Raw genomic sequence first — 17,965 nt, forward strand, 5'->3', positions numbered from 1 at the left:
AGCCTTTCTTTTTTGTGTAAGGAGAGCACCAATATATCGATCACATTAAAATGATGTTTTTCTAGTGTTAAGCCCCAATACTTAATATTTTCTTATCAAACCTTTTTATCAATGATTTTCATGCATTTAAAATGTTATTGCCTTAACTGAATACTAAAGATTCAGAATTATTGCTTCTCATAGATTTACATGTTATCCTTGTAAATGTCAGTTAGGGGCTGGGTGTGGTGGCTTGTGACTGTAAACCTAGCACTCTGGGAGCAGAGGTGTGTGTATCACATGAGTTCGGAAATTCTAGACCAGCCTAAATGAGAGTGAGACCTCATCCCTGCTAACAAAATAGAAAAATGAGGTGGGTGGAGGGCAGGGGCAAGATGGCTGACTGGAGCCAGGTTTCCACAGAGGCTCCCATCCAGAAGGAGACTTAAAGGACAGAAGTTTAGCAAGTAAGCTGATGGTTTGGAGCTGAGCCAAGAGAGAAGGTTGAAGAATGCACATCAATTCTGCTGAGGCAAGCTGCAACCACAAGGAAACAAACAATAGGTACAAAATCCATCACCAAGCATATGGGAGTCTCCTCCCCCATGAGAACGGTTCACAGTATACTCTATACAAAAAAGTAGGCAGAGTTCAGATACCCTCCTGTTTTATCCCAGGGGAGAGACCCTCTAAAAACTGGAACTCTTTCCCTAGAGAGTATTTACGAATGTGCTGTGTCACTCTCCTGCCAGGCATAAAACTATAAAATTGTATATACTTTCTACCTGCAATTCTGAACTACCACCACTCCCCTCCACTCTCATGTAGAGGTCTGAAAGCCTGTGCCCTATTGAGTCCAAATTCTTGGGCATTTTCTAAAGAGGTGTGGACAGGACATGGGCTGTTGCTGGTCTATGCTGATTCTGTGGCATGGGAATAGGAGAATACGGTGGACTGAGGCTAAGGGAACCCTTCGGGAGAAGGAGAGGTTGTACTCCGCAGCACAGAGCAGCAGCACTGGTGGTGGGAAAAATAGAGCTCACACTGCTGGGGATATTTTGAAGAAACACTCACTGATTCACTGGGCAACCATAGGAAGCTGGACATCTTCTCCAGGGGCAGCCACTGGTGGAACAGATCCGGGACGGAAATACAGGCCCCGTGAGTAAAGGGTATGCATGAGGCTGCACCTGCCTTGGCAGGGTGCGGAGGGAATGGAGAAGAGAAGATGTGTGTGCAGAGATGGCATACTCCCAGGGCAAGGGTGAGCAGAAGGACTGCTTTCATGAGCCTAAGACACACCCGGCACTCAGGGGACCATAGCTAAGACAAAGGCAGGCAGGAAGAGGCAGATACTGAAAGCTGGGTGTGAGCTCTAACCACCACCAGCCCAACACAGACTGCAGAAGAGTCAGACACACCAGCTGTGGGCAGTGGCACAGACAGGGGCTGAGTCACACTTTCTGTGAACTCAAAGAGCGTCTGATCTGCAGGGTAATATAGCTGGGACAGAAACAAATTCTGCAAAATTGTTCTGTTCTGTTGCAACATCAATCAGGGGCGGGGCTGGAACTGAGTGAACCACCCCAGCCTCCCTTAAGCACCTGAGGTTGTCAGGCCTCAGATCCCCCTATTGGATGGCATCAAGTGTGTGGAGGCTTGGCTGAGGAGACATAGATCTCCCGGTGACTTGGGCATATGAAAACCCCTGGAGTATCTTCTCATTGGAGAGAAATGGGTCATAGCCCTGTGGGGATACCAATGACTTGGTGTGACAGAGTTGCAAGGTGGGGAAGGAGGCACCAACCTTCCCAGACTAATTCATTTGCTGAGTAGGTCTTTCTGACCTTATGGAGCACCAAAGCAAGTCATACTTGAGCTGCCAGCAGACCCCTGCTATCTAGTTGCCAGAGACCTTTTGAAATCTCCCATCTGAGACCGGTGCTGACTGTGACAATTGATTTGGACTTATTGAACTGGGCCAATCACCCCAGAACTATTCAAAGTAGTGCCCTTGGTGTGTGGTTTTGGGAAGATGTGATTTTCCTTTTTCAGTTCTAGCCTGTGGTGGGCAGGGTGACATAATTGTTTATATTTTTCCACAGCTGCGCCTTCAACCCAGAGAAACTTATTCACTAGGGTAGGACAGAGAACACATGAAAATAAGACAGAGCTTACTCCCACCAGACCAAGCAGGTCCCCAGTTTCTCAGGTCCTAGCACTGTACAGGTCTTTGACCAAGCTCTAGGCGAAAAGGTACAGACACCAGTCCCAGCTATTGGGCAAAGGGCTGGTTAAACACTACTCCTAGAGCCCCTAAACCAACTTCTCTTTTTCTGCTCATCTGGTCAAATGGTGTAAAATAATCATGGGGAAGAATCAGTGGAAAAACTCTGGGAACATGAATAACGAGAGTAGATCAACCCCTGCCCCCAAGGATAGATTTGGGTACACAACGGAAGATCCCATTCATAAACACATGGATGACATGTCAGAAATCGAATTCAGAATTTGGATTGCAAACAAGATTAATAGAATAGAGAAAAAGTTGGACTTAGAAATTCAAGGAGCATTTCAAAAGTTGTCTCAAGAATTCAACGAATTGAAAAACAAAATCACAAAGATTTTGACACATTGAGATAAGAACTTGCAGCCCTCAAAGATCTGAAAAATACAGTAGAATCCCTCAGTAACAGAATGGAGCAAGCAGAAAAAAGGATTTCTGACATTGAAGACAAAGATTTTGAATGCTCCCACATTCTCAAAGAGGAAGAGAAATGGAGAGCAAAAACGGATCATTCTCTCAGAGAGCTCCGGAATAATTCTAAGAAAACTGATACTTGCCTCATAGGAATCCCTGAAGGCAATGAAGTGGCTTTGCAAGGCCCAGAGGCTCTTCTTCATGAGGTTATGAAAGAGAACTTTCCAGACATGCCAAGAGATTCTGAAATTTAGATAGCAGTTTCAGAACTCCAGCACAACTCAACCTGACTAAGACATCCCCCAGGCACATCATAATTAACTTCACTAAAGTTAACATGAAGGAGAAAATTCTGAAAGCAGTCAGATATGGAAACCATAACCTACAAGGGGAAGAGTATTAGAATGACTGCAGATCTCTCTGCTGAAACCTTTTAAGCTAGAAGAGGGTGGTCATCGACTTTTAATCTCCTAAAACAAAATAACTTCCAACCCAGGATCCTGTATCCAGTGAAATTGAGTTTCATGTATGATGGAGAAATTAAATACTTTAATGACATTCACATGTTGAAGAAATTTGCCATAACTAAACCAGTTCTCCAGGATATTCTCAGACCTATCCTCCATAATGACCAGCACAATCCTCTACCACAAAAGTAAACTCACTCAGAAACTTTCAATCAAACTCCAACTCCACAGTGGCAAAAGGATTAAAAATGTCCACTGGATTTTCAAAAACTCAATACCCAAAATTCTACCACAGTTATCAACATTCTCCATTAATGTGAATGGCGTAAATTCTCCTCCAAAGAGGCACAGGTTGGCTGACTGCATACAAAAATTCAGGCCAGATATCTGCTCCATACAAGAATCTTATCTTACCTTAAAAGATAAACTCAGGGAGAAGAGATGGTCGTCTACATTTCAGGCAAATGGAAATCAGAAAAAAGCAGGTGTTGCAAATCTATTTGCAGATACAATAGGCTTAAAACCAACAAAAGTAAGGAAGGATAAGAATGATCACTTTATATTTGTTAAGGGTAATACTCAATATGATGAGATTTCAATTATTAATATTTATGCACCCAACCAAAATGCACCTCAATTTATAAGACAAACTCTAACAGACATGAGCAACTTGATTTCCTCCAGCTCCATAGTAGTCAGGGATTTTAACACTCCATTAGCAGTGTTGGATAGATCCTCCAATAAGAAGCTGAGCAAAGAAATTTTAGGTTTAAATGTAACTATTCAACACTTGGATTTAACAGATATCTACAGAACATTTAATCCTAACAAAACTGAATATTCATTCTTGTCGTCAGCCCATGGAACATACTCCAAAACCAATCACATCTTAGATCACAAGTCTAACTTTAGTGAATTTAAAGGAATAGAAATTATTCCCTGCATCTTCTCGACCACCGTGGAATAAAGGTTGAACTCAGTAACAATAGGAATCTGCATACTCATACAAAAACATGGAAGCTAAATAACCTCATCCTGAATGATAGCTGGGTCATAGTTGAGATTAAGTAGAAAACTACCAATTTTTGGAACAGAATGATAATGAAGACACGAATTGTCAGAACCTCTGGGATACTGCAAAGGCAGTCCTAAGAGGGAAATTTGTAGCACTGCAAGCTTTCCTCAAGAGAACAGAAAGAGAGGAAGAGACAATCTATGAAGCAAACATCATCTTGATCCCCAAACCAGGAAAAGACTAAACAAGAAAACCATAGACCAATAACACTAATGAATATCAATGCAAAAATATTCAACAAGGTCCTAACAAACAGAATCCAGCAACACATCAAACAAATTATACACCATGACCAAGTGGGTTTTATCCCAGGGTCTCAAGGCTGGTTCAATATACATAAATCTATAAATATAATTCAGCACATAAACAAATTAAAAAACAAAGACTATAGGATTCTCCCAATTGATGCAGAAGAAGCTTTTGATAATATCCAGCATCCCTTCATGATCAGAACACTTATGAAAATCGGTATAGAAGGGACATTTCTTAAACTGATAGAGGCCATCTACAGCAAACCCATAGCCAATATCGTATTGAATGGAGTTAAATTGAAATCATTTGCACTCAGATCAGGAACCAGGCAAGGTTCCCCATTGTCTCCACTCCTCTTTAACATTGTAATGGAAGTTTTAGCCATCGCAATTAGGGAAAAAAAGGTGATCAAGCCTATCCATATAGGGTCAGAAGAGATCAAACTTTCCCTCTGCGCAGATGATATGATAATATTTGTAGAAAACACCAGGGATTCTACTACAAAACTCTTGGAAGTGATCAAGGAATACAGCAGCATCTCAGGTTACAAAATCAACACTCATAAATCTGTAGCCTTTATATATACCATCAACAGTCAAGCTGAAGAAACAGTTAAGGACTCTATTCCATTCACACTAGTGCTAAAGAAAATGAAATATTTGGGAAGGACGTGAAAGATGTCTATAAAGAGAACTATGAAACTCCTAACTAAGGACGTGAACTATAAAGAGAACTATGAAACTCTTAAGAAAAGAAAGAGCTGAAGAAAACAAATGGAAAAACATACCCTGCTCATGGCTGGGAAGAATCAACATTCTTAAAATGTCCATATTATCCAATGCCATATACAATTTTAATGCAATCCCTATTACAGCTCCACTGTCATATTTTAAAGATCTTTCAAAAATAATACTTTGTTTTATATGTAGTCAGAAAAAACCTCAAATAGCCAAGACATTACTTAGAACTAAAAGCAAAGCAGGAGGAATCATGCTACCAGACCACAGACTATACTATAAATAGACAGTGATCAAAAGAACATGGTACTGGCACAGAAACAGAGAGGTGGCTGTCTGGAACAGAATAGAGAACCAAGAGATGAACCCAGCAACCTACCGTTATTTGATCTTTCACAAGCCAGTTAAAAACATTCAGTGGGTAAAAGACTCCCTATTAAACAAATGGTGCTGTGTGAACTGGCTGGCGACCTATAGAAGACTGAAACTGGACCCACACCTTTCACCATTAACCAAGATAGACTCTTACTGGATTAAAGATTTAAACTTAAGACATGAAACTATAAAAATCCCAGAAGAAAGTACAGGGAAAAGTCTTGAAGAAATTGGCTTGGGCGAATATTTTATGAGGAGGACCCCCCAGGCAATTGAAGCAGCATCAAAAATACACTACTGGGACCTGATCAAACTAAAAAGCTTCTGCACAGCCAAGAACACAGTAAGTAAAGCAAGCAGACAGCCCTCAGGATGGGAGAAGATATTTGCAAGTTGTGTCTCCAACAAAGGTTTAATAACCAGAATCCATATAGAACTCAAACGTGTTAGCAAGGAAAGAACAAGTGATCCCATCTCAAGTTGGGCAAGGGACTTGAAGAGAAACATCTCTTAAGAAAACAGGCCCACAGCCTACAGACATACGAAAAAATGCTCATCATCCTTAATCATCAGAGAAATGCAAATCAAAACTACTTTGAGATATCATCTAACTCCAATAAGATTAGCCCATATCACAAAATCCCAAAACCAGAAATGTTGGCATGGATGTGGAGAAAAGGGCACACTTCTACACTGCTGGTGGAAATGCAAACTAATATGTTCTTTTTGGAAAGGTGTTTGCAGAACACTTAGAGATCTAAAAATAGACCTGCCATTCGATCCTACAATTCCTCTATTAGGTATATACCTAGAAGACCAAAAATCACATGACAACAAAGATATTTGTACCAGAATGTTTATTCCAGCCCAATTCATAATTGCTAAATCATGGAAGAAGCCCAAGTGCCCATCCATCCATGAATTGATTAATAAATTGTGGTAATGTACACCATGGAATATCATGTAGCCTTAAAGAAAGATGGAGACTTTACCTCTTTCATGTTTACATTCATGGAGCTGGAACATATTCTTCTGAGTAAAGTATCTAAAGAATAGGAAAAAAGTGTCCAATGTACTCAGCCCTACTATGAAACTAATTTATAGCTTTCAAATGAAAGCTATAACCCAATTGTAGCCTAAGAACATGGAGAAAAGGGAAAGGGAGGGGAAGGGGGAAGATGGGAGTAGGGATGGTAATTAGTGGGACCACCACTACCGTGCATCTTACAAGGGTACATGTGAAACTTACTAAATGTAGAATATAAATGTTTTAACACAATAGCTAAGAAAAAGCTAGAAAGGCTGTTAACCTGTGTGATGAAAATATTTCAAATTGTATATAAAACCAGCGCAGGGTACCCCAAGATTTCATTAATGTACACAGCTATGATTTAATAAGAAACAATAATAATTACATAGGTCAGTGCCTGTAGCTTAGCAGTTAGGGCGCGGGCCACATACACAGGGGCTGGCGGTTCGAACCTAGCTGGGGCCTGCTAAACAGCCATGAAAACTACAACAAAAAATTAGTGTGCATTTTTGCAGGGATTGCCTACAAAATGGGAATCCCAGATACTAGGGAAGCTGAGGCAAGAGAATCACTTAAGCCCAAGGATCTGAGAGCAGAGAGCTGTGGCGCCAGGGCATTCTACCCAGGGCCACACAGTGACATTCTGTAGCAAAAAAAAATGAATTAATTAAATAAATGGTAATTACAACTAATTTCACCTACTTTTCTTTTTTGTGGCAACTGTAAAATTTGATATGACACAGGTGCTTCACATTTTATTTCTATTGGACATTGCTTTCTTAGAAGACTGTTTCTTCTTTTCAGAAGAAACTTCTGAAAAGACAAGATTACAAGAAAATTAGAAAAAAATCATCCTTTAATATAATTGTTAATATGTTGTTTCCATTTGTGAAAAAAATATTTGCAGTGTGTGTGCGTGTATGAGAGTTACAAATATGTCTGTATATGTACGTCTATATAAGTAAAATGTATAGAAAGGATATAATTTATATTCCATGTTAAATACAAATGTTGCCCAGGAAATACAGAGTCCCAGAGCAGGTATAAAGCCCTGTCTGTGCAGGGCTCCAGCCCAGAAACTGTTAGCGTTCTGGCCTCATTCAGACTCAGGTTTGGGCATATTTCCTGTCAGTCAGGACCAGAGGGGTGGACCCTGAGGCCCTATCCAATCAGGGATGCTCCAGTAGAAACCGTCCAACCAAAATGCACAACCGGAAAAAAGGAGGCAGCTTCCGGAACTGGCGTGGCTTTGGTCTCTTGTGCTGGGAAGTGAGCAGAGTTCGGTTTTCACTGTTGCATCTTCAGGAGGCCCTAGGCGTCTTTGCTGCAGCCTCTGCCCTCCTGTGATTTGCAGGTACTGGAACATTTGTAGAGAGGACCCCAGGACACCCCGGAATCTGGGAAATGGTGAGTATGTGGGATCGGGTGTAATGAGGGGGGAGGGCTGTGGTTGGAGAAGGAAGTGGCTGTGGCGGCACCACGCTATTTCGCTTTAGTTGGGGAGTCTAAAGACCAGAGTTTGTCACTGGGACCCTTTGGTGCTCAGATTCCTCTGGGCAAAGGTTGGGTTTCGGTAGGCTCTTCTTTATTGTAAGGAAATATTGCTTTGTAAAAACACAAAGTATAATATCTGCAAGCATCACAAACGAGGGCTTTCTTTCATAGGGAGGAGCAAACAAGTTTTGGGGAAAAAGTGGGAGATGGGGGCAGAAAAATAATCTGCTATATCAGAAAATGTTTCATCCTGAAGTCAACGTGTTCTTAGGAGAGGCATAAAGAGGGGTAACATGTTGAAGTCAGAATTGGCCAAAGTTGAGGATCCTAGGAGAAAGAAACTTTAGAAATATTTCATGAAGAAGCAATTTGTTGTGACTCCTGAAGAAAGAACCGTTTAGTTGATTGTTCATGAGCAATAAATGGGAATTTGCAGAGCCTGTGTCTGCCCTTGTCATAGGAGAAACAGGGAGTAGCACCTAAATTACAATGGGAAGGGTTGTTTCTTGCAGTGTGTTGCTCCTGAGAACACAGAGGGTGGGGAATTTCTTTAATCACATCTACTTACCAGGATGAGTTACACACCCTTTCATCTCGCACCACTTTCCCTTGCCCTATCCATGACTTTGGTCTACTTTGTATGAAATTGCTGAATGTAAGTAATGTGGTTTGCTGAGTTCTGTGAGTACGTGTATTAAATGATTATACTTGTAGAGAAATTTATTTGCGCTCCTGCTTTATAGGCAGTTGCTCAAAATCATCGAAGGGCCTGTGGGGCTTGCCCCTGGCATCTGCAGTGAGAGCAGTGTGGTGGGACTGATCCTTGAACTTGTGAGATCTATGTTAACTCTGTGTGGTGTCAAAATTAAATTTTGCAGATGGAGTTTGTATTGGAATATTGGTAGAATATTGTTCTGCAAACTGCATGTATTTGGTATGAGAAGTGTTGTCAAAGAAAAACATGGTAGAGGCCTGGGCTAGAGGGAGATTCTAACTGTCCCAAAAAGGAAGGGTGTGTTCTCCTGTACATATGCTGTCACAGCACAAACTGTGCAGTGATTCCACATCACCTCCTGGGTTGAGAGGGGACTGAGGTTTTGGAAGGGAAATTTACATTTTTGCATAGGATTATGTGAATGTCTGAATAAAAACACAGAGCAGAAGCTCTGGGGTCAGATTTCTTCCCCACATTCTGCTGCCACCATGTGATGATACGCAACATTTTAAGCACATGCACACTAGATAGTGATGTAGTCACAGCCCATCCACGCAGTGCTCCACCATCTGGAATCAAACTCATAGCTCCTTTACTCTTACCGTGTCTCAGCAACACTCCACACCAGTGCCCAGAAGACTCCTGCTTTCTCCCCACCCCAAGATCCTGTATGTGTAGCAATAACCCGGCCCTTCATTTCCGAGGCTTTTATTTCACCCAATGATAATCTCATCTGTCTCCATGGAACAGAAATAAGCGCTAGCATATCCCAGCCTGGACTGTTACGTCTAGCACTGGAACAGCAAAACAAGTGACTGAAGCAAAGATATGTACCTTTTGTTATTTTCTTCCCCATAAACCTTCTTTTGGGTACACAGTATGGCTTATGTTACTTCTCTGGTAACTTAACTCTGTCTCCTGGAATTATGGAGTTCAAGAAAGTGGCCCAACACCTGTCTGTTGCAAGAGTAAATACAAAATAGAAATGCCAGACTGACTACTCCAAGTTGAATATGAAGAGAAAGATTTTACTCTCTTCCTTTTGCTTAAAGATTTTAATTTAGAATATTTTCTGTGTAAATGTTTACTCTGCCTCTTTGAAATATATGTAAATAATTCTACCAGATAAGTAGACTTTTGTCTTCTTTGATATTTCAGGACTGTCTTTTTCTAGGACAAAGGTGTTATGATTTTGGCCCTATCCAATGATTTTGAATGATTTTGAATTATAAATACTTGAAAAGATTTCAACCTTTGCCAAAGTTTCTGATGTGGTGTAAGACCTGCCTTTAGAAGGCACCTGGCTCCATCTCTTCCATCATGTAGACATAAACTTCCTTTCTTCTTCTTAATATCATCAACTAGCAAACACAAATGTGCTTTCCAATTAAAAGGTGAATTTAGGGTGAACTATATAGAGAAATGGTGCTGTCAGGGCTTGGCACCCCTACCTTAGTGAGTAGGGCTACACTGAGGCTGGCGGGTTTGAGCCTCGCCCAGGCCTGCTAAACAACAATGACAACGGCTACAACAACAACAAAATAGCTGGGCGTTATGGAAGGCACTTGTAGTCCCAGGTACTTGGGAGGCTGAGGCAAGAGAATCAGTTGCTTAAGCCCAAGAGTTTGAGGTTGCTGTGAGCTGTGATTCCATAGCACTCTACCAAGGGCGACATAGTGAGACTCTGTTTTGAGAGTGTTCTGACTCTCTCTCAAAAAAAAAAAAAATTGTAATGAATATTTTGTAAAGTTCCATTTAGCTTCCTTTTCCCATTTTCGCTATGTATAGTGACTTTAGGGATGACTTTGAGTACAACTTGTGGATTTCTATAGAAGTATCTTTGTAGGGCCACAGTCAGCCATTTTATCTCTGTCTTTCAGTTATCCTAATGTCTTTAGACCTAAAACCGACCCAGAGACTATGGGGCCCAAAATCTCAACTTGAATCACAGATGTACATTGAGTACACCTGAGAAATTTCCACTTTTCTCATTTTTCTTTTTCCCTAATTCCCATGAATGTACAGAGGGAACAGGCTACATAACCATGTTTCCAAGAAGTTCTAAATTCTGAATCCAGGTTTTACCTCAGACACTGCTGCCTTCTGTAGCATCTGGAAACTTTGAGGGGCCAGCAGACAATGCCAAGTTTAAAGATTGTGATTTTTGGTCTTCCTTGAACCAAAGGTATTTGTGTTAAAATTGTGTTGAGCAGATGGGTGGCGCCTATGGCTCAGTGAGTAGGGCGCCGGCCCCATATGCCAAGGGTGGCGGGTTCAAACCCAGCCCCGGCCAAACTGCAACAACAAAACACATAGCCGGGCGTTGTGGCGGGCGCCTGTAGTCCCAGCTGCTCGGGAGGCTGAGGCAAGAGAATCGTGTAAGCCCAAGAGTTAGAGGTTGCTGTGAGCCGTGTGACGCCACGGCACTCTACCTGAGGGTGGTACAGTGAGACTCTGTCTCTACAAAAAAAAAAAAATTGTGTTGAGCAGAAAGGACTCTGCTGTGTTTGCTTTCTCTAGCTGAGTGCTGCTCTCGTCTAGAAGGAGTAACCCCAACTTCAAGTAATACATGAAATTGTTAAGCCACTTCATAGACACTTAAAACCTGTGAAATCGGCAGCACCCCGTAGCTCGGTGAGTCTGGTGCTGGCCACATACACCAAGGCTGGTGTGTTTGAACCCAGCGTTGGCCAGCTAAACAACACTGACAAGTGCAACAACAACAACAACAGAAAAAATGGCCGGGAGTTGTGGCAGGTGCCTGTAGTCCCAGCTATTTGACAAGCTGAGGCAGGAGAATCACTTAAATCCAAGAGTTTGAGGTTGCTGTGAGCTGTGACGCTTCAGCACTCAACTGAGTGTGACTGAGTGTGACTCAACTTAGTGAGACTCTGTCTCAAAAAACAAAAACAAACAAATGAAAAAAACGTAACATGAGAAGATGGCAGACTAATGTTGCAAGGACCACCTCATTTTCCTTAGCTGAGCAAAAGGTAATGAAAGGGGAAAGGAGCTTGGGAGAACTATGTGTAGGGGCTTTCTATGTGTAGGTCACCCTGTCTTGTTACAGTAGTTTCTTGCCATTTGGCAGTCTGGCTGACATCAGCTAGACCACAACAGAAATGGTCACTAACTGCTCAGCATTTTCCTTTGTGGGGAGTTCTGCAATCTTAGTTCTATAGTTAATGGCCCAAAGAGAAAAATGAGAAAATAGAGCTCCTCAGGTGTACTCAATGTACAGAAATTCATAAGCAAGGATATACATAGCGGTTATAATAAACAAATGGTTACTGGCTTCAAGACAGAGTAACTTCTGGTCTTGCAGGATCACATACTTAGAGTGGCCAGGAGTACCCATATGGGTACTCACATATGAAAGCCTGGGAGGCAATGCTTAGCCAAGTGGTTCTCTGCTCAGGCTTTCCTGTTAGGGTTTCAGGGCCAGGTTGATGAAGTCCCATCAACAGTGATTCTGCCTTCCCAAAGATTGTAGTAGTCTTTGTTGTGTAATCTATGTGGTTTTAATTGTCTTCATGTGATGCTTAGGTTAGGCTAGTGTCAAGCATGAGGGCTTCCAGATACATTTATTTATTTATTTATTCATTCCTTTCTTTCTTTATTTTTTGAGACAGAGTCTTATTATGTCGCCCTCAGTAGAGTGCAGTGGCGTCACAGCTCACAGCAACCTCAAACTCTTGGCTCAAGCTATTCCCTTACCTCAGCTTCCCAAGTAGCTGGGACTTCAGGACCCACCACAATGCCCGGCTATTTTTTTTGTTGCAGTTGTCATTGTTCAGCCGGTGAACCCGCCAGCCTTGGTCTATGTGGCCACCACCATAACATTGTGCTACGGGTGCAAGCCATCCAGATGTAATTGTGAAAGTTGAATTTAGTCTTTTTTCCAGAAGGAGGTCACAGGGCCTGCTCATCTTGAGTTTTAATATGGATAAGACAGCATGACCCACATTCGCATTGCCATAGTGGACATTACTGGCAGGGTAGGGTACCTAAGGTCATGAAATAAGAAACTCACACTTTGCACTGTATTCAGAACCCCCTTGTTCCAGACTGTCTCCATTGATAAAGAACAGGAAAGGGTCAGTATTTTTCCCTACTTCATCCTTCTGCCTGTGGATATCGTAGTAGCAGGCGAAGGCTGCAAGCTGATTGTTTTTTTTTGAGACAGAGCCTCAAGCTGTTGCCTTGGGTAGAGTGCTGTGGCATCACAACTCACATCAACCTCCAACTCCTGGGCTCAAGAGATTCTCCTGCCTCTGCCTCCCAAGTAGCTGAGACTACAGGTGCCTGTAACAATGCCCGGCTATTTTTTGGTTGCAACTGTCATTGTTGTTTGGTGGGCCCGAGCTGGATTGAACCAGCCAGCCCATGTGTACGTGCCTGACACCTTAGCTGCTTGAGCTACAGGCGCCAAGTCCAGGCTGATGTTTTTAAAGGCATACTGTACAGGTGCAGCTGTAATATATCCAGATAATCTCATCTGAGAAGGAAATGAAAAAGAGTAAAAGAGAAAGAAACGATTGCTTCTCAGGTAAATGTGTCCCAGGTCCACTTCTTCTACTGCAGTGTCATGTATTTAGAACTTGCAAACCTTTTCTTCTCTACTTGTGATGTTCTTGCCTAATGAGTTTGTTTTAAATACTCTTTTGCCCTATTCTTACAATATTCAAGAGGCTCTGAACACTTCTCCTCCCTTACCTATATAGCATAGTTATATTGGCATTCTCTCCATCCGGCTTCTCATGTTCCCTGAAAACTTTTAACTGTAGATTTATGTTCTACCAAAAAAAAGAAAAATACATATATACATTTATATATTTATACACACACATATACATATATATGTATATATAATGTATTATAATACTGAAAATGTTTTCCTTGTGCCTATTTAAAATGGGAAGATGTGGATACCTAAGATTTCCATTGTGGATAAGTCTGTATTAGATTTTAGCAAAAAAGGGAATATGTGCTGTTTCGGTTCCATCTGGAAGCTCCATTAGTTAGTTCTATGCAGAATAAGGTGAAGTACATGGGGATAGGAGTAGTGGCTTACACTTGTAATCCTAGCACTCTGGGAGGCCACGGCAGGTGGATTGCCTGAAATCAGGAGTTCGAGTCCAGTCTGAGCAACAGTAAGACCCATCCATAAATAATCGTCGGGTGTTGTGGATACCTATAGTCCCAGCTACGGAGGAGGCTGAGGCAAGAGAATCTCTTGATCCCAAGCATGTGAGGTTATTGTGAGGTATGACAGCATGACACTCTACATAGGGTGACAAAATGAGACTGTTTCAAGAAAAAAGCAAAAATGAAGTGCATGCACTTTTTTTTATTTATTTATTTTTTTTTTTTGTAGAGACAGAGTTTCACTTTATGGCCCTCAGTAGAGTGCCATGGCATCACACAGCTCACAGCAACCTCCAACTCCTGGGCTTAAGCGATTCTCTTGCCTCGGCCTCCCAAGTAGCTGGGACTACAGGCACCCGCCACAGCGCCCGGCTATTTTTTTGTTGCAGTTCAGCCGGGGCCGGGTTTGAACCCGCCACCCTAGGTATATGGGCTGGCGCCCTACCCACTGAGCCACAGGTGCTGCCCCGAAGTGCATGCACTTTTACAGAGATGGCATTAACTACCTAAAGTAATTGTTCAGTGGTTAAGGCGCTGGCCATATGCATTGTGGCTGGTGGGTTGGAACCCAGCCTGAGCCTACTAAACAAACAACAACAGAAATAGTCAGGCATTGTGGGGGGCACCTGTCGTCCCAGCTGGGAGAAGTCAAGAGAATGTCTTGAGTCAAGAGAATGTCTTGAGTCCAAGAGTCTGAGGTTGTTGGGAGCTATGAGTCCACAGCACTCTACCAAGGGCAACATAGTGAGATTCTGTCTCAAAAAAGAAAGAAAGAAAGAGAGAGAGAGGGAGGGAGGGAGGAAGGAAATATGCACAGCTTATAATGTATGATGTAAGTAAGGCACAGAAATGCACATGCCTATATTGGTGGCTCTATTTTTGCACTGTAACCTAAAAAAGCACAGTATTTACACTGGGGTTGTGGGTGTTATCCCATCTTCTTTCCTCAGCGTTAGAGAGCACATGAGGGAACATCTCTCTGCTGTACTTATTACATAATACCATTCAGTCATGTAAATCAAGAAAGCTCTTACCCATTCATTTATGTAAAAATGAAATTCAATCTTTTTCTTTTTTTTTTTTTTCAGAAACTGTTGACCTTCAGAGATGTGTCTATAGAATTCTCTATGGATGAGTGGGACTGCCTGGACCCTGCTCAGCAGAATTTGTATCTGGATGTCATGTTAGAGACCTACAGACACCTGGTCTTCCTTGGTGAGGATAACTTACATACACAGTTCCTAATGTACACTAAGCATTTCATATTGCTACTTTGTAGATGAGTTTTGTGGAATTTCTTCTTTGACTGTGTTTCAGATTGTTGTTTCTAAGGAAAACTTAAGTTCTTGGTATAGAAATGAAAAGACTTCAGATGTTTATCTTGGCACTAATCTTAGCCTTTCTTGAGCTGTTACATGTCCTTCACTACAGTGAAGTTCATTTACTATTTTTGATAGTAACTTCAAAAATTTATAGGCTTAGAATTGTTGCCCGTACCTTTAAGTCTAGTTTCTAACACCAAAGTCTATTTTAGTACTGGGTAGTGGAGCATTTTAAATAATTTTTTTTTTTTTTTTTGAGACAAAGTCTCACCGTGTCGCCCTCAGTAGAGTGTCATGGCATCACAGCTCACAGCAACCTCCAACTCTTGGGCTTAAGTGATTCTCGTGCCTCACCCTCCCAAGTAGCTGGGATTACAGGCGCCTGCCACAATGCCTGGCTGTTTTTTTATTGTAGTTGTCATTGTTGTTTTAGCTGGCCTGGGCCAGATTTCAACCTGCCTACCTTGGTGTATGTGGCTTGCGCCCTACCCACTGAGCTACAGGCATCACCCCTTTTAGTGCTTTCTAAATATTCTAAAGTTTCTGTTAGAAACTTCCATTTTTTTCTTCTTTTTTTTTTTTAGAGACAGAGTCTTACTTTATGGCCCTCGGTAGAGTGCCATGGCATCACACATGTCAGAATAACCTCCAACTCCTGGGCTTAGGAGGTTCTCTTGCCTCAGCCTTCCGAGTAGCTGGGACTATGGGAGCCCACCACAAAACTCAGCTATTTTTTTGTTGCAGTTTGGCTGGGGCCAGCCAGGTTTGAACATGCCAACCTCAGCATTTCAGGCTGGTGCCTTACTGACTGAGCCACAGGCACCTCTCACAAACTTCTTTTTTTGAGACAGTCTTACGCTGTCACCCTCGGGACAGTGTCGTGGTGTCACAGCTCACAGCAACCTCAAACCCTTGGGCTTAAGTGATTCTCTTGCCTTAGCCTCTCGAGTACCTGGGACTACTGGCGCCCCCCAACCCCCCATCCGCTTTCCTGGCTATTTTTCTGTTGCAGTTGTCATTGTTGTTTAGCAGAGCCAGAGATGGGTTCAAACCCGCCTGCCTCAGTGTATGTGGCCAGTGCCCTCCCCACTGAGTTATAGGTGCCGCCAAAACCTCTACTTTTAGATTATGCTTTTAGGGTCTCTAAAATGTTGTGTTCTCTACTTTTGGAAGGTACTAGATTAGTAATTGGAGAAGCCCAACAAGAGTCATGTCATTTTTTCTAATAAAACAGGGCTTGCTGTCTCTAAGCCAGACCTCATCACCTGTCTGGAGCAAAGCAATGAACCCTGGAAGGTGAAGACACACCAGACAGTAGTCAAGCACCCAGGTAGGTTGGAGTGAATGGAGCAGATTACACTGCTCAAAGGTCCAAAGTTCAGGGAGAAAACCAAATAATACAGTGTGATTAAGGAAGCTCAGCTTCATTGGAAATGATTTTCGGGAAGCCTGGATTTATTTCTCATGTGCTTATATAAGGGCACCTGTGTTCTGCTTTTCATTTCTTATGTTCATTTTCTCATTGAGACAAAGAAAGTCTCATTGTGTTGCCTTCAGCTCACGTGCCATGGCATCAGCCTAGCACAGAGCAATCTTAATCATCTTGGTTCAAGTGATTTTTCAGTCTATGCCTCTCAAGTAGCTGAGACTACAGGTTTCTCCACAAGGCCTGAGTAATGTTTTTACTGTTTTTTAGTAGAATCAGAGTCTTTCTCTTGTTCAGGCTTGTTTCAAACTCCCAAACTCAGGCACCTTTCCTCTCAGAGTGCTAGGTTTGCATGTGTTAGCCACCATGCCTGGCCCTGTTCTTTTTAAATGTTTTAATTTTTTTGTTTTTTTTGTTTTTTGAGACAGGGTTTCACTTTCTCCCCCTGGGGAGAGTTACGTTGTGTCTTAGCTCATAGCAACCTCTAACTCATGGGCTCAAGCAATCCTCTTGCCTCAGGCTCTCAAGTAGCTGGGACTACTGATTCCTGCCACAATGCCGACTATTTTTTTTTCAAGAGACCTGGTTTTGCTCTTGCTCAGCTTAGACTCCTACTGGTAGGTAAGCTCAAGCAATCCACCTGCCTTGCCCTCCCAGAGTGCTAGGATTATAGGTGCCTGACCTTTCTTTTTAATTTTATATATTTTTTTGAGATAGAGTCTCACTTTTTCACCCTCAGTAGGGTGCTGTGGTGTCCCAGCTCAGAGCAACCTCAAACTGTTGGGCTCAAGTGATTCTTTTGCCTCAGCCTCCAAAGTAGCTGGGACTGTAGGCATCCACCACAATGCCCAGCTATTTTTGTTGTTGGTGGTGGTGTAGTTGTCACAGTTGTTTGGCAGGCCTGGGCCGGTTTCAAACCCACCAGCCTTGCAGTGTATGTGGCTAATATGCCCTAAGCACTGAGCAATGGGCGCCAAGCCTCTTTTTAATTTTTAGAAGGAGTTTAGTTTTTAGTGATGTTCTCTCTAGTTTATAGTGAGAACAAAGATCTTTATGGCTTACAGAGGACTGCAAAATCTGACTTGTGTTTTATTGTTTTTGAGGACCTAAAAATATTTGTGTAGTTTTGAGGATCTCTGAAAATTTTCTTTTTTATTTTCTTGAATCTAGGCGTGGTGGCTTACTTCTACAATCCTAGCATTCTTGGAGGATGAGGTGAGACGATCATTTGAGTATAGGAATAT

General features: G+C 42.2%; 1 protein-coding gene across 2 annotated transcripts in view; it reads left to right on the forward strand.

Moving 5' to 3' along the window:
• The first annotated feature begins 7,885 nt into the window (after positions 1–7,885).
• LOC128572719 (zinc finger protein 679-like) overlaps positions 7,886–17,965 on the forward strand; it is a 32,062-nt gene continuing 21,982 nt past the window's right edge. The window contains exons 1-4 of one of the 2 annotated variants that reach the window (XM_053572781.1): positions 7,886–8,023; positions 15,062–15,188; positions 16,530–16,625; positions 17,892–17,945. In XM_053572781.1, coding sequence (XP_053428756.1) covers positions 8,021–8,023; positions 15,062–15,188; positions 16,530–16,625; positions 17,892–17,935 — 270 coding nt within the window. In that variant the 5' untranslated portion in view covers positions 7,886–8,020 and the 3' untranslated portion in view covers positions 17,936–17,945. Of the gene's footprint in view, positions 8,024–15,061; positions 15,189–16,529; positions 16,626–17,891; positions 17,946–17,965 lie in introns of those variants that run through there. The other variant, XM_053572780.1, reaches the window with a different exon arrangement.

The sequence above is a fragment of the Nycticebus coucang genome, chromosome 20 (genome assembly GCF_027406575.1).
Source record: "Nycticebus coucang isolate mNycCou1 chromosome 20, mNycCou1.pri, whole genome shotgun sequence".
NCBI lineage: Eukaryota > Metazoa > Chordata > Mammalia > Primates > Lorisidae > Nycticebus > Nycticebus coucang.